Source organism: Coenobita brevimanus, chromosome 95 (assembly GCF_032717465.1).
Source record: "Coenobita brevimanus isolate Jiangsu-jjx chromosome 95, ASM3271746v2, whole genome shotgun sequence".
Lineage (NCBI taxonomy): Eukaryota > Metazoa > Arthropoda > Malacostraca > Decapoda > Coenobitidae > Coenobita > Coenobita brevimanus.
In genome coordinates, this window is record NC_137048.1 from 5,091,301 (window position 1) to 5,106,157 (window position 14,857).

A 14,857-nucleotide genomic window follows, 5' to 3' on the forward strand; every position below is an offset into this window, starting at 1 on the left:
TTGGAAGCCCTAACTGGGCAACAGGCAATTACTATTTTTAACCACGATACAATTTTGCATTATATTTATGTTTGCATTCGGATATTATCTTACTGATTCTTAATTCTGAAACCAATGTTATCTGTGTATCAGTTGCGTTGCTGCTACTTGGGTTGGGTTGATGATACTGCTACACTCTTTACTTTGATCAACACAGTTTCCCATCAACAAACAGTACACTAAAGTAAGCAGTGATGATGAAGATATCTACAAAATCCAAAACAGCAAACCAGGTGCATCATCTTCAACCCCTCTTACTTGTCCTCAGGGAACACAGTGCCCGACTGGGTACGAATGGCCTCAATAATCTCAGCAACGGTGAGGGATTCAGAATGTGGCATGCCCGGGCTCTCCAGAAGGCCTGAGGAGTGTAGCAAACACGGTTAGGTTGGTGGGTGCTGATGCTGAATAGGTAAGGGGGAATGGGGTTGGCTGAAAGAAAAAAGTTATGATGATGATGATTTGATAATTTTAATGGTGGATACTAGTGTTGAGTGGGTGATATGGGTTAATTTAGTGGATGTTGGGTGGATGGATTGGGTGAGTTGGTGGCTGGTTGGGTGAGAGGAATGGAGGCATTGGTACAGTAGACTGGGTGGGTGGGGTGGGTTGGGTGTCTGATGGAATGAAGTGGATGGTTGGGTGGGCTTTCTGGCAGGGTGAGTGGGTGGATGGGTGGATGTGTGATTTGCCAGAGAACAAGGCAGGAGACGGGCTTGCATCGCTGGGTGCGTGGTAAGATCTAAGGGTTGGTGAGTGAGTGGGTGGGTATAAGGGTGGTGAGTGAGTGGGTAAATATAAGGGTTGGTGAGTGAGTAGATGGGTATAAAGGTTGGTGAGTGAGTGGGTAGGTATTAGGGTTGGTGAGTGAGTAGGTATTAGGATTGGTGAGTAAGTGGGTAGGTATTAATGTTGGTGAGTGAGTGGATAGATATTAGGGTTGGTGAGTAAGTGGGTAGGTATAAGGGTTGGTGGGTGAGTGGGTAGGTATTTAGGGTTGGTGAGTGAGTGGGTAGGTATAAGGGTCGATGGGTGAGTAGGTAGGTATAAGGGTTGGTGAGTGAGTGGGTAAGTGGATGAGAGAAAATAAGTCCACGGGAGATAGGTCCATGGGTAGGAAAAACAGGCTCATAGTGTAATATCCGAATAAACTTGGAGGAAAGTAGCTCGAGTGAAAATGTAAGATAAAAAAAAAAGAGTCCATGGGAGAGACTACGTTCATGTGGGGATTCATGTTTCTCCATGGCGAAAAAAAAAGTCCATGAGGAAAACATGATCAAGGCGAAAATAGGTTCAAGGGGAAAACCTGCCACTAAACAGAAAATCGTCCCATGAACGGAAGTAGGTCCATGGGAAAATTATTTGTGGAAAGTGGATTCACGGGGAAAACTAGTCCCTGTGGGAGAGACGTTCAGTGGACATAAAAAGGTCCATTGGAGAAATAGGTCCACGGGCAGAGTAGGTTCAAGGGGGAGATAGGTCCATGAGGAAACAGGTCCAGGGTGAAAAAAGTCCAAAGTGGACAATACGTCCATGGGTGAAAACTGGTCCAATGGGAAAAAATACGTTCATGGAAGAAAAAGGTCCATGGAGGGAAAGTAAGTGGGAGTGAGGATGATCCCTAGGAAGTGTTGCTAGAGAAGGTTTTGCGTGCTAGTTTCTCTTATTCTCACATTCGTCATCCTGTGTTGCGAATATGAAAGGAAGAAAACAGTATAATACATCTCGGTAACTGTACGGCAATGAGACGAGTTCCTTGACATTATTCTCCCGGATGTCACAGTGGAAGATGCTACAGAACTATTCATGTGTCAATAGGAATATGAAGCACAAAACTAAATAGTTTGATTAGGAAGGATACACTTTGCCGTTTGGGATGGAATGGGAAATGTGGTAGGAAGGAGAGCTTATGGCTGTCCATTCGACATAAGGCATATAATTATAACTGCATCTTGCAAATCTAAGCATCCTCCAAGCCGGTTCTTTAAAATAACTTTGAAATAAATGTGGTATGTACAAGTTTAACCGTCCTCAGAGCATGCAGAACTCAATATGATCTTGAAATAAAAGTTGAGAGGTAAAAGGAACAACAGAGTATCTGTAACGATCTAATACCTTCCTTCAGGCAGCGGCGAACCTCGTTAGCTTCATAAATGAGTCCTTGGCTGTTTTCGTAGATGAACTTGTGTCCAGTATTGGGAAGAAGCTGTGTGAACGTTCCTGATGGTGACTCTAACTTCTCTGGGCACCACATTGGATTTGGCACCTGGGAAATGGATTTGTCGAACTTAATATCGTCATAGCCAACTTAAACTATCTTCATTAGAGTTTTTAAAACATCAGTACAGGTAACTGCCACATTTCTAACATCTGTCTCTTCCAGCCTTGGTTAGCCGATACGATTGCCCATGGATGTAGCTTATATCTGATTGGCTATACCAACACCATTTCTCCATACAGAACAGCACAAGGAAACTGCCCACTCTTCCAAAGACAGCCTCCATCCACTCCACCAACCATGGCCGTTATCTTCCCCACATTCTCTACATCCAGACTAAAATTTCTTTCCACATATAAGGTAGCCATAATCCCTCAGTCAAGCATCTCTCTCTCTCTCTCTCTCTCTCTCTCTCTCTCTCTCACCATACCCACCTTCAATGTACCCTTAGAGCCAACCACATGTGCCTCGCAGGGGAGGTCGGACTTAAAGGAGGCCGTGATGGAGGCAATCTTTCCATTGGGATAGAGTAGGGTCGCACCGATGCAATCCTCCACACCCTGTAGATAGCAGAAGCTGTTAGAGGGGCTAAGTGTATCAGCAGTCATCATCATCATCATTATCAAGCTCTGTAATAAAGTAAACCTGTGCACATAAACTGAACCACAAAAATGTTTCATCACATAATATCACAAAGTTAAAGAACTCGGTGTTATACACAAAAGTGAGATATCGGAGTGACAGAGACTTATAACACCCAGCAAAATCTCTCTCTCTCTCTCTCTCTCTCTCTCTCTCTCTCTCTCTCTCTCTCTCTCAAGTTTGTACAATTATCGACAAAAGTAGTGTCGTGGCTTTCTTCGAAGACTAAGTGTAATACGTGAAACATTATGAGAGTTCTGCCATAACTATGTCTTCGTGGTTGGCTAACCTGACTCCCTCAAGCTTCATATCTGCCGCTGATAGGATGATTATAAATGTACTCAGCGAATTCCGAAACTTTAATATCGATTCGCGAAAATAGCACTGTTATTGCTACAGTACTCTCCTGATCTCGCTCCCTGTGATTTTCTGTTCCCCAAGGTTAATCTAGAACTGAAAGGCAGAAGATCTGAAAATATAGAGGAAATCCAGGAAAAAATTCAGGAGTCTCTGGACAAGGTGACAAAAGACAACAACAGAAATTGTTACCAGGAATGGGGAAACTCTGGGATAGGTGTATAGCGTCTTAGGGGAAGTACTTCGAGGAAAACTAAAACTGATTTGCTCTAAGTTTTGAAATGAAGTTTTTTGCTAGTAATTGCGGAAATTTTAGTGTCCCCCTTCGTATATGGGCTTATGTATATATGTACACATGCATCGGTGTGCAAAATTTTTGCATAAATACGTGGCAATTAATTACACAGTACAAATTTACTGTTATCTTTATGAATAAAACGTAACTGAGTGTAATCAAATGCTTTATTTGGCTGTATTCTTAGCTTTGGCTGTATGCTCAAACTTATCATTTCAATTATACTCTACCTTCTGCCGATCCTATGGAATTTCCTTTAGGATTCTGAAACTCTGTAAGGTGCTATTTCTGTTTTTCGTTTCATGTACAACAAAAGCCGCAGGATATGGAGGGGTTGGGGAAACAGCCTTCTGCTGTGCTATCCTTTTTCTTATTTATGAAACTTAAGAACTGCTTTAGTGTTTAGGCCGGACAGCCTCGTAGGGACCGAAAGGCCTGTGTGGTCTGTGCATCTATATAACTATATGACTCTCTCTCTCTCTCTCTCTCTCTCTCTCTCTCTCACACACACATACACAACGAAAATGGTCCCGGGTATTACCGAAACATTTGGGGATAACAGAAGTTATTACCAGAACTGGATGGAAAGTAACATAATATAAAGATACGCGTGTACTATTGGTGAAATAAGTTGTTCTACGCCCTAGGACCCTAAAACTCATCCCACTTCCACAGACCCGGAGAAAAGACCCTGCTCCTCTCTATGAAACTCCCCCTAACTATACAAAGGGCAACACATGCACAAAATGTACCTAATAATTCATCTGAGATATCGTATATTTCTATTTCGATTATTTGAACGCATAGAAGACAGTATTATTTCGAAAACAGAAATCTGTATTGTTCCAGAAGACGTTCCGAAAACAAGTGTAATACCGGAATATGATACTCACCAACGGTGTGTGTGTGTGTGTGTGTGTGTGTGTGTGTGTGACATATACAAACTGACAGACAGTTGAGACAGAAAATATGCCACATGAAGGATTTGCATTTACAATTCATTATACCTTTCTTAAAGTCCTTTAGGTAAACCATAATGAACAGCTTAATTTCGCGATATTATTGTTACTGAAGAGTCAGCAGTATCTCTCTCTCTCTCTCTCTCTCTCTCTCTCTCTCTCTCTCTCTCAAGAGAGCGTGCCACCTGAACTTAAGTTAATTTTTTTCGACATTACCAGTTTTTAAATTATCTGTTCTTGAAAGCTGGTTATAACGTTTCTTCGGAGCCATATGACACCCTTCTGCGGGGACAAGTTATCATATAATAATTCAACTTCCCTCCCCTGTCTCTCTCTCTCTCCCACTCTCTCTCTGAAATCGATAAGGAAGGTGTCCGTATTGATGTCAAATCTCTCATCCAGTCACAAATACAGAGTCTGGTTCAACACTGTAGAACGAACTCCAAAACAGTTATATATTATGTAACAGGATATCAAAAGCCCAGAGGACAAGCTACAGATGTAAATTCAGTAAAGTTTGGTAACAGGTTCCTATTACTTTGCAATATCGGCAAATATTATGCCGGTATTTAAAAACAATGGAAGTGTGGACGCAAGGAAAACAATCATAAAGAGCGTTAATCATGTTAACGCAACTGGAGAAGACGGAAACTGGTTAAATGATAGTATACTCGGCACTGGCAATGATGACATTTAGAAAAACGCCAAATGTACAGAAGGGTTCCGTTTTATTGAACGTTTCGCCAAGCAAGCTTCTTCAGAAATGACACACAGTAGCAGCAGCAAGCGACTTGCACAGTATTCCTGAGCCGGCGCACCAGTGGTAAAAATTATAACCATACTGGGTATGAAACAATGTAATAAACCTAGGCTAACATCCACCTAGTTATCAAGGTTGTCATGTTTGCTATTATAAAAATAAATCATTTGTTTTTGTTAAAATTATCAAACTTCTCAAAACAGGAAAATTCTAGGCACCTTTTTGTTCATTCATCATTTTCATATAAATGAATTTAGCTTCTTTCAAGCTTATAGTTCGGTAAAGATTCAACTTATGTTTTGAAAATGCATTATTAAAATTAATTTCTTAACATCATATTCATCTTCACTTATAATTATATTTTTTTCAGTTTCTCGAAATGTGAATGACCATGTATAGAAGAAACAGCATATAAAAGCTACCTGGGCAATCCCCCTCAAAACTCTCTTGAAAGTACCATAAAAGCCAGGATATCAGCACTGGACTCGATATGGAACCGTGATATACTCCCAAACTAGCAGAGTATTAACATTATGACTCGCCATATTTTCACAGTAGTAGTTGCCCCTTCGGAAGATATCATCAATCAGGCACTCCATTCTTCAACACACAGATTTCTCATAGCATATTTTACTACCATCCCGGAGACTCAGACACCTTCTTTACGTCCGCCAACATGCGGTATGACTTTATATTCTTTTCAGGGTATTTTTCTTGCAACTCTTGGTTAATGAATATTATATTAGTTGTGTCACTGGCTGCCATAAAACCAAATTACATTTAATTTATACGTACTCTATCATGCTCTCAACGAGCCTTATCATAAATTTCAGTCCACTGCTATAACCTCTTTTCATTGCGCCACCTTTACCTTTATACAGAGTCGCAATCACAGTCTGCAACTTGTCCCCTCGTACTGTTTATTCCCTTCACTAATGTTATCGACGTCTCTGGGTATCTCTGCCGCTGTATCTGAGGTACAAACCAGTTGAATCATCTTCATCCTAACGCTTCCTCTTTCATCGGTGTAAATTTATTCTGATTACGGGGGGGGAGGGGGATTGAATTCTAAAACTAAAGAGTTCTTACATTCAGAAGAAAGGGAAAATTCAAATTTTAGCTTGTAGAAGTGGCCTTTTGTTATACAGCTTGGGACCTAAGGATGATCGACGGTGTAGCCTAATTGAAAACTGTATTTAATATTTTGGAAAATTTATGAGTAGAAGCCATTGGAGTGAGATGTAGAAATACTGAGCTGATAAAAAAGAATAAACTGAGAAAGTCAAGGCATCTGGAAACAAGTGGTGCCAGGCACAACAAACCACGCCCAACAGCAGTTATATAATTGTTGCTAAATACTGAATTGGTACTGTTATTTAATGATTGTACATAAAGTCTAAGGTAATGGTGCAAATGTTTTCAGATTATGCCCTCTGAAAATCCATGATCTTGCTTTTGACCTTCATAGTCACTCCAGGTCAAACGTCATGATGCCAAATGAAAGCTCATATGAGACTTTCTGTATCTTGATAATAGTAAATACCTCAATCTTCAGTGAGTTTTGAGTTTCCGTGACCATGAGTTTCACCTTTCAAGGTCACTTACAGTCAAAGGTCATAGCACCAATTAAAAACCCATATGAGACTTCCAATATCTGTTGATAATAGTAAATATGTCCCTATCTTAAACCAATCTCGAGTTGTAGCCCCCTGATCTTGAGTTTGATCTTTCAAGGTCACCCAAGATCAAAGATCTTGGTGCCAATGAAAGCCCATATTACGAGTTCCTGTTTGTTCATACTAGTAATCGGTTTCAAGTTACAGTCCTCTGAAAATCCGTGACCTTGATTTTGACCTCTCAGGGTCATTCGATTACCTTCAAATTTTTTTCACTTTCTTTTGGGACCAGTGCCCACATATCCTGAAAGTTTCGTGTAATTTCATTCAGCCGTTCTTCCGTAATGTTGCCAACAAACAAACAAACAAACAAACAAACAAATTAAGTCGGCCAAAAAGAATACCTCGCCGAACTCCGTTCGAGTGAAGTAATAAAGCACTTTGCGTAGCAAAAGAAGTCAATGAAAGAAAAATCGAGAGCAATATTGGTAGATGCAGACTTTGTGTGGTACCATGGAAAAGAATAGAATGGAGCAGTACACTGGCGAGAGTAAAGCAAGAGGAGGAGTGTCTGAGAGCGGCAGAGGTATGTGAAGATAAAGAAGCCAGGAGACGGTTCTGACATGGTCATCCCCCGTCTGAGTGTTCTGAGAAGGAACGAAGGCATTGGAGATGCTGCAATTGTGCAAAATCCTTATTTTATTGTGCCAACAAAAAAAGATGTACTATGATTAAGAAACAGAGCAACAGTGTCATAAATCTGAGAAATCTGGGACAGGTGGGTGTGTAAATTTTGTACTTTAAGTCAGTCTGATTCTCTTTGAGATATACATTTTATTATTACGTTTTCCATACTTACCATTTACTACTTTCCAGTTTAAGTCATGATTTGAAACTAACACTCACCTGTTAATGTTATCTATAGGTACAAAATGAGGTCAGAAATGATAACATGAGTTGTTTTCTGCTGCTTGAATCACCATTTCGAGAGAAACAGTTGCAATAACAGAAACTCTGGTAGGCTTCCATTGCAAGGATTGGATGAACTTACTATAGAGAACATTACACTGGAAGTGCGACAGACTCTTAATAAATGACGTAGTAAAAAAGCTGCCTAGGCACCAACCCCAGTGTTCTGATGTCCTCCTGCAATGACCTTAAGTGGCTTCTCCCCGCCCATCACATACGACACAAACTGGATAGGGTATACGCCAATCTCCAGTGTCACACCTCCCCCTGTCTGGTTACTCCTGGCGATGAATGGAAAAAAGAAAGATGAGTAATATGGATCATCATCATCATCATCATCATCATCATCATCATACATTTACATTTCTCTCATCTTTACAACTTGATTTTATTGGGCATGCTAATATGTAAAGATGTCACACTCTGGGTACTGCCCAAGCTGCTCAGTTTTTATTGGCATCTCTGATTAGCTCCTATACTCTTTAGATTTTTATGTAAGACTTAATCCCATGTCTTCTTAGGTTTGTCGCTTGACACTCTGAGTTAAATATTTTTCTCCATAATCCTCTTCACCCAGTTATCGTCTCACTTTCACTCCACATGTTTTTGCCCTTTCAGCCATCTCATTCACATCAAGTTACACACACACTTTATACTAAACTGTCCCCTCAGTACTGCAAATTGTCCATCCTGTCCATCAGAGAGCCACTACTTATCCTGACCTTAAATCCCACCTAACGATAGGGTGAGGTGGGAATGGATAGCTAACTTGTGTTCCAAAAACAAGGAAAGAGAAAATGCGAAAGTGGGAGGACTATCAACAGGAAGCCCATTGAAATAGCACACAAAAATATCCTGGCTGTACAGTACTTCATTCCATCTACACTTGTTTACTGTTTTTTTTTTTTTTTTATGGATGTATTCAACATGCATCTCCACGGCAGAATCTATCCGTAGATTACCAGGTTCAGTGGGATGCCAAATATTTATTACAGAACAAATAAAAGGAACAGTACGAACCAGTTCCAACTTAATCCCTCTGAGATGCAGAGATCCAAGGTTAGGCTACTGCAGTCCAGTTCATTACCTCCCAGTATGCGGCGTAGCTTTTAGACAGCATTTCCGGTAGCCTGTAGTTTGACCTCCAAAATCTTCCATAATATTTCAATGTTTTTAGATTTCTTTATAATGCAGACTGTGTGTCTATGAGTGCCGAGTCAGCTATGCACAATTTGATGGTCGATGGTGACTATTTTTCACCTACCTAGAGCTAGTCTCAAGTATTTACCTGGATGATAAAAAAGGGAACTTCTAATTAGCGCTGTGTGAATGGGGATACCTGTTCTTCTAGTCTGTTTCAATAATACTGTAAGTTGGAAGATTGTTTTATTTTTATACGTTTATGTGTACATTTACGTTTTATGTTAACAGACCGCTGACCATGCTTGTATATGGTCTTTTCACTTGATGACAGCTCTCCAATCGCCGAGAGGTTGATCCAATTCCCAACTTACCCCCCCCCCACCCCCCAAGAAGTCTCCACACAGGACCTCATCCCAAGTATACCCAGGTTTGCCTCCAGGTATTCTTCCCTCCAAATTCATACCTGTGGCCCTCTCAAGCAGCCCCCCCTCTTCCCTCCTCTTCAGCGTGCCCAAATCATCTAAACCAACTTATTCACGTGCCTAATATTTCTTATGCTAAATCTCTCTCTCAGTACCCTACACTGTTTTCTGTTCTCTCACTCAGGGAAGCCTAATAATTAATATTAACATTTTCATTTCGCTTTGTTCCAGAATACTTGTATTCTATTATCACTGGCCAAATCTCATAATCATACAACATGACATTTATTACATATGTTTTGCATTCAATATCCTAAGCACGACAGGAGAGGTCCTTCAAAGTCATGAGAAGCAATAGTTCCCTAAAATTCTTCCATCTTTTCACTCCTTTCTAACGTGTTGCCCAAACACTAAATATATTATTATTTATTTCATAACTTACTCTTTTCCTAATATTCTCAAGCTGAATGAACTATCATCCCATTCTTGCATACTAAGGATGCCCCAGAGTTAACAAACTTCTTTCATGCATTCCAAGCCACCACCACCGCAAACAGTACTTTCCATTCTACCGTCCACATCCCAAACACCCCGATATACCACAGACCTTGGGAGGCACAACCCTAAAAGTAAAATGTAAGTACAAGCTTGATAACTCGTCACACAATACTCATTCTCCGGCATGAAACATTTGGTCACAACTAAACAGACTAAAAATCTTACCTAGGAGCTCAGATTGTTACTATTTTTCTTATACATTTTATATTTCTTGTTTCCAACATTATCAAGCAACTGTTGGGAAATACAGTACCGTACTGTAATTAGCTGATCTGTCACCTCGTTTAGCTTTCAATTCAGAGAGAAGAAAAAATGAGGACGGATGTCATTTGATTGACTGATCGATTCTTAAAGTCAGCTTTTCCCAAATCTCTCGCACCATAGACGTCCCATCTGCCAAATACGAGTATGCCATAGCCTAGGGGTTAAGGGTTGATAACCTTTCTATTGCCCTTGGTGACACTACATAATCGAAAAGCCGACAATCATCTCCTAGAGATCGAATCTACGGAAGACTAGGGCAATCTAATCACTAGACAGTCCTCAATTGTGTTTTTGTTGACATGGACTCCTTGTGGCAAGAATGATTTCACAGCAACTCTTCCTTACCGATATATATTCCCATTACAACGTAATATTCTCTTTCTATTACTGGCAGTGCTATAAGATACAAAATATAATGTTCAAAGTATATCACTGAAGAGGAAATATTAATAAATCTGCTAAGCCACAAGGAAAATGGTCTGTATTATGTACCGATATGAAATATGGTGGTAGTACTGTAATTTACGTAACTAAAAAAAAACATACATACAAGAAATACGTCAACAGACAACACACACATTAAATTTAAACTCTCACTTCTTCATGCATAAGCAAACAATCTCTCTCTCTCTCTCTCTCTCTCTCTCTCTCTCTCTCTCTCTCTCTCTCTCTCTCTCTCTCTCTCTCTCTCTCTCTCTCTCTCACATAATCATATAAAGTATATATATATATATATATATATATATATATATATATATATATATATATATATATATATATATATATATATATATATATTTATATATATATACTTGCCAAAAAAGTCCGCCCTCTGGACGGACATTTTCGGCTAGCTCCTGTGGAGGGCTGATTGGGCCTTCGGCCAATAAAAACTTTTCAACAAATGTTTAATCCTATATGGTACCAAAACACTCCCTGGATCATGCTGATTCAGAATATGTACCATATCTGAGGAGCCGAGTTTATAGGTAACAAACACACAAACACACAAACACTCTATCTATCTATTTATCCATTGCCAGACGCCTCAATCCCGTACAGGGTGGCCACAAACAAATCGCCTTCACGTCACCCTGTTTCCCGCCATTTCACTGCCCTGCTCCCAACTCACCCCCCCCCTCACATATACCTCCACTCCATCCCTCCATCTCATCCTCGGCCTCCCCCTCCCTCTCCACCCATCCACCTCACTCACATACACTCTCCTCGCCAGTCTCTCACCCTCCATCCTCTCCACATGGCCAAACCACCTCACTGTGTTCCTCTTAACTCTTCCTATCACATCCACATCCACACCACAACGTTCTTTCACATCCTCTTTTGTCAGCCTGTCTCTCCATGTGACTCCACAGGTTCCTCTTAAATAACTCATTTCCACTGCTCTCACTCTTGACTTGTGTCCTTTCAACAATGTCCAAGCTTCACTTCCATACGTTAGAGTTGGTATCACAATACTGTCATGTAGTAACTTTTTCACTTCCAGGCTCACTTCCCTGTTTCTTATCACTGTTCTCAAGGAACCAGCAACCTTTCTTCCCTGTTGTACTCTTTCAAACACTTCACCCTCCAAATCTCCCTCCTTACTCATCACACTACCCAAGTACTTAAACGTACTCACATTTTCAATTTCCTCACCATCCAACCTCACTGTACATTCACTGACTTCACCTCTCTAAAAGACCATCACTTTACTCTTCCCTGCATTCACTTTTTGATTCTGTTTCTTACACACTCTCCCAAACTCATCCACCAAGCCTTGCAGCTCCCCTTCGTCTTCACTCAACAACACAGTATCATCTGCAAACAACAGTACAGGGAGTTTCCAAACACTAACCTCACTCACCAGGGTCACTCCAACATCCATTGCCCTACCTTGTACCTCTTTTATTACCCCATCCATATACAGGTTGAGCAACCATGGAGACATGACACATCCCTGTTTCAACCCAACCTTCTGAGAGAAAAATTAACTAAGTTCACCATCCACACGCACTGCAGCCTTAGCACCATCACACATACTCTTCACAGCATTCAACAACTTCCCATCTACTCCATAAATTCTTAACACTTTCCACAATCCTTGTCTATCCACCCTGACATGCTTTCTCCCAATCCATGAACGTCGCATAAAACTTCTTTCCCCTCTCTAGAAACTCCTCCACTAAAGATCTAAGAATGAATAGATCTACACAACATCTTTCCTTCCTAAAGCCTCCCTGTTCTTCTCAAACTAATTCCACTGTTATTTCCCTAACTCTGTCGATAAGTATCCTGCCATACTTTTTTCCTATTACACTAAGAAGACAAATGCCCCTATGATTACCACATACTTCTTTTTTCCCTTTTCCTTTGTACAAGGGAATAATTATGCCTGACTTCCAATTCTCCGGGACTCTACCTTCCTCCTAGGCCAATCTGCACATCTTCCACATCCATTCTACTACTATCTCTCCCCCATGCTTAAGCATTTCACCACACACTCCATCAATTCCTGGTGCTTTCCCCAACTTGACTTTCTTCATTGCTTCCACAACTTTTATCCTACTGATTTCTTCCTGTCTTCTCACCTCCCTCCTTCTCCTAGCCACTCTCCAGCCACTTATACTCGCATTACTTCCATCGTCTACGTTCAACAATTCCTTAAAGTGTTCTCTCCATCTGCTCACTTTTCCTCCCTTCTCCACTAGTAATCTACCATTTTTATCTTTCACTCCCCTTCTACCTTCACTGCCACCCTGTCTTACTCTCTTCACCTCCTTTCAGAACATTTTCTTATAGCCATTCCACTTTACACTCAGATTCCTTCCAAATTCCTCATTCACTCTCTTCTTACTCTCTTTTACAAATCTTTTCACATCTCTCTTCCTTTCCACATATAACTCTCTCTTCTGCCTCTCAACTTCTTCCACGCCCCTATTTCTCATCCATTCATTGCATGCTTTCTTCTTTTGTGCCACAGCCTGTCTCAACTCTTCATTCCACCACGCTGTTCCTTGCACCCCCCCTCTGCCTTCTCTTCACTCCACACACCACATCACATGCTGCACATATTTCTTCTGTGAACATCCTGCACACACCTTCCACGTCCCCCATGTGCCTCAATTCATATTTACCCAAGTCTTCCTCCACTTCTCTCTTATATTCTGCCTTTTTCTCATCCCCTTGTAACTTTTCCCCTCTCCTTGCAACTATCCCTTCCTCCCGTCCTTCCCTTCTTCTATTTCTCCACCTTACTTGGATCTTCATTCTGGCCACCACCAAGTAGTGGTCAGAAAGTCCACTCCCCCAGCCTCTATAAGGTCTTGCATCTATTACACATCTTCACATTCTTTCATCCACACACACATAATCAATCATTGCCTTCTTTTGATTCAGTTCACCACCCACCCTTCTCATCACTCGCCATGTATACCTGTGGATCATTATGTGCCTGAAGAGGGTATTGGCTATGACCAACCCCCTTCCGGCACAAATGTCCACTAACGCACTGCCATTCTCATCTATCTCAGCAGGCACACCCCACTCACCAACTATTCCATCCACCCTCACATTCCCTACTTTTACCATTCATATCACCAATCAAAAACACTCTCTCATTACTTTTATACTTTTCCATACACACGCTCACATTTGTCCAGAACTCTTCTCTCAATCTGCTTGCACGATCTTGCGTTGGCGCATACACGCACACAATCTCCCACATTTGTATTCCAACTTTCAATCTTACCCACACAATCCTTGACCCAACTAATCCACACTCTTTTATGTTCTTCATCTTTTACTCCCAACATACACACTCCTTCTTTTGTCCTCTCATTCTCACATACTCCTGCACATTTAGTCCATTTAGTTTCAGTTACTGCACATACATCCACTTTCGCACCCTCAAGCACCTGGACAATCTCTCTCTCTTTCACCTCACCATTCGCACCCCTTACATACAAGCACTCGCCTTTATTATATATATATATATATATATATATATATATATATATATATATATATATATATATATATATATATATATATATATATATATATATATATATATATATATATATATATATATATATATATATATATATATACACATAGAGAGAGAGAGAGAGAGAGAGAGAGAGACAGACAGACAGACAGACAGACAGACAGAGACAGAGACAGATAGATAGATAGATAAATAAATAGATGGATAGATTGATATATTCTAATCACCTGCCAACCACCTTCATAGCTGAATAAAAGATATCTAACAATTATTTTTGTTTCCTCTAAAATATTAAAACAGTACTGCGTCATTCAACAGTTAACAGCAATTGTCCTTTACAGAATATGTTCGTGCAAAATGTAAACTTCCATTTACTCTTTCCTCTGAATTTTCCATGACATTTTTACTGCATGGAGGTTCTTACAAATATCCTTACCGACTTTGGCTGAAGTGTCAACACCAACACCTTATGGGTGAGGCGGGGGGGAGGCTTCACTGATCACTTTCCATTTGCCTCCACGTACTGACTCAAAGGCTTGGTGTGGAGACGACAAGTTAGTGTTTAAAAATATAACGCCTTGGGAGCCATCCAAATATACAGTTGATGTT

General features: G+C 40.5%; 1 protein-coding gene across 1 annotated transcript in view; it reads right to left on the reverse strand.

Annotated features, from left to right (window-relative positions):
* Positions 1-293: 293 nt before the first annotated feature.
* LOC145413178 (trans-1,2-dihydrobenzene-1,2-diol dehydrogenase-like) overlaps positions 294-14,857 on the reverse strand; it is a 37,238-nt gene continuing 22,674 nt past the window's right edge. Inside the window, exons 4-7 of the mRNA XM_080282904.1 lie at positions 8,013-8,136; positions 2,692-2,817; positions 2,155-2,305; positions 294-400 (exon numbers count right to left, since the gene is read on the reverse strand). Of these exons, the coding sequence (XP_080139030.1) occupies positions 294-400; positions 2,155-2,305; positions 2,692-2,817; positions 8,013-8,136 (508 nt within the window). The remainder of the gene's footprint in view (positions 401-2,154; positions 2,306-2,691; positions 2,818-8,012; positions 8,137-14,857) is intronic.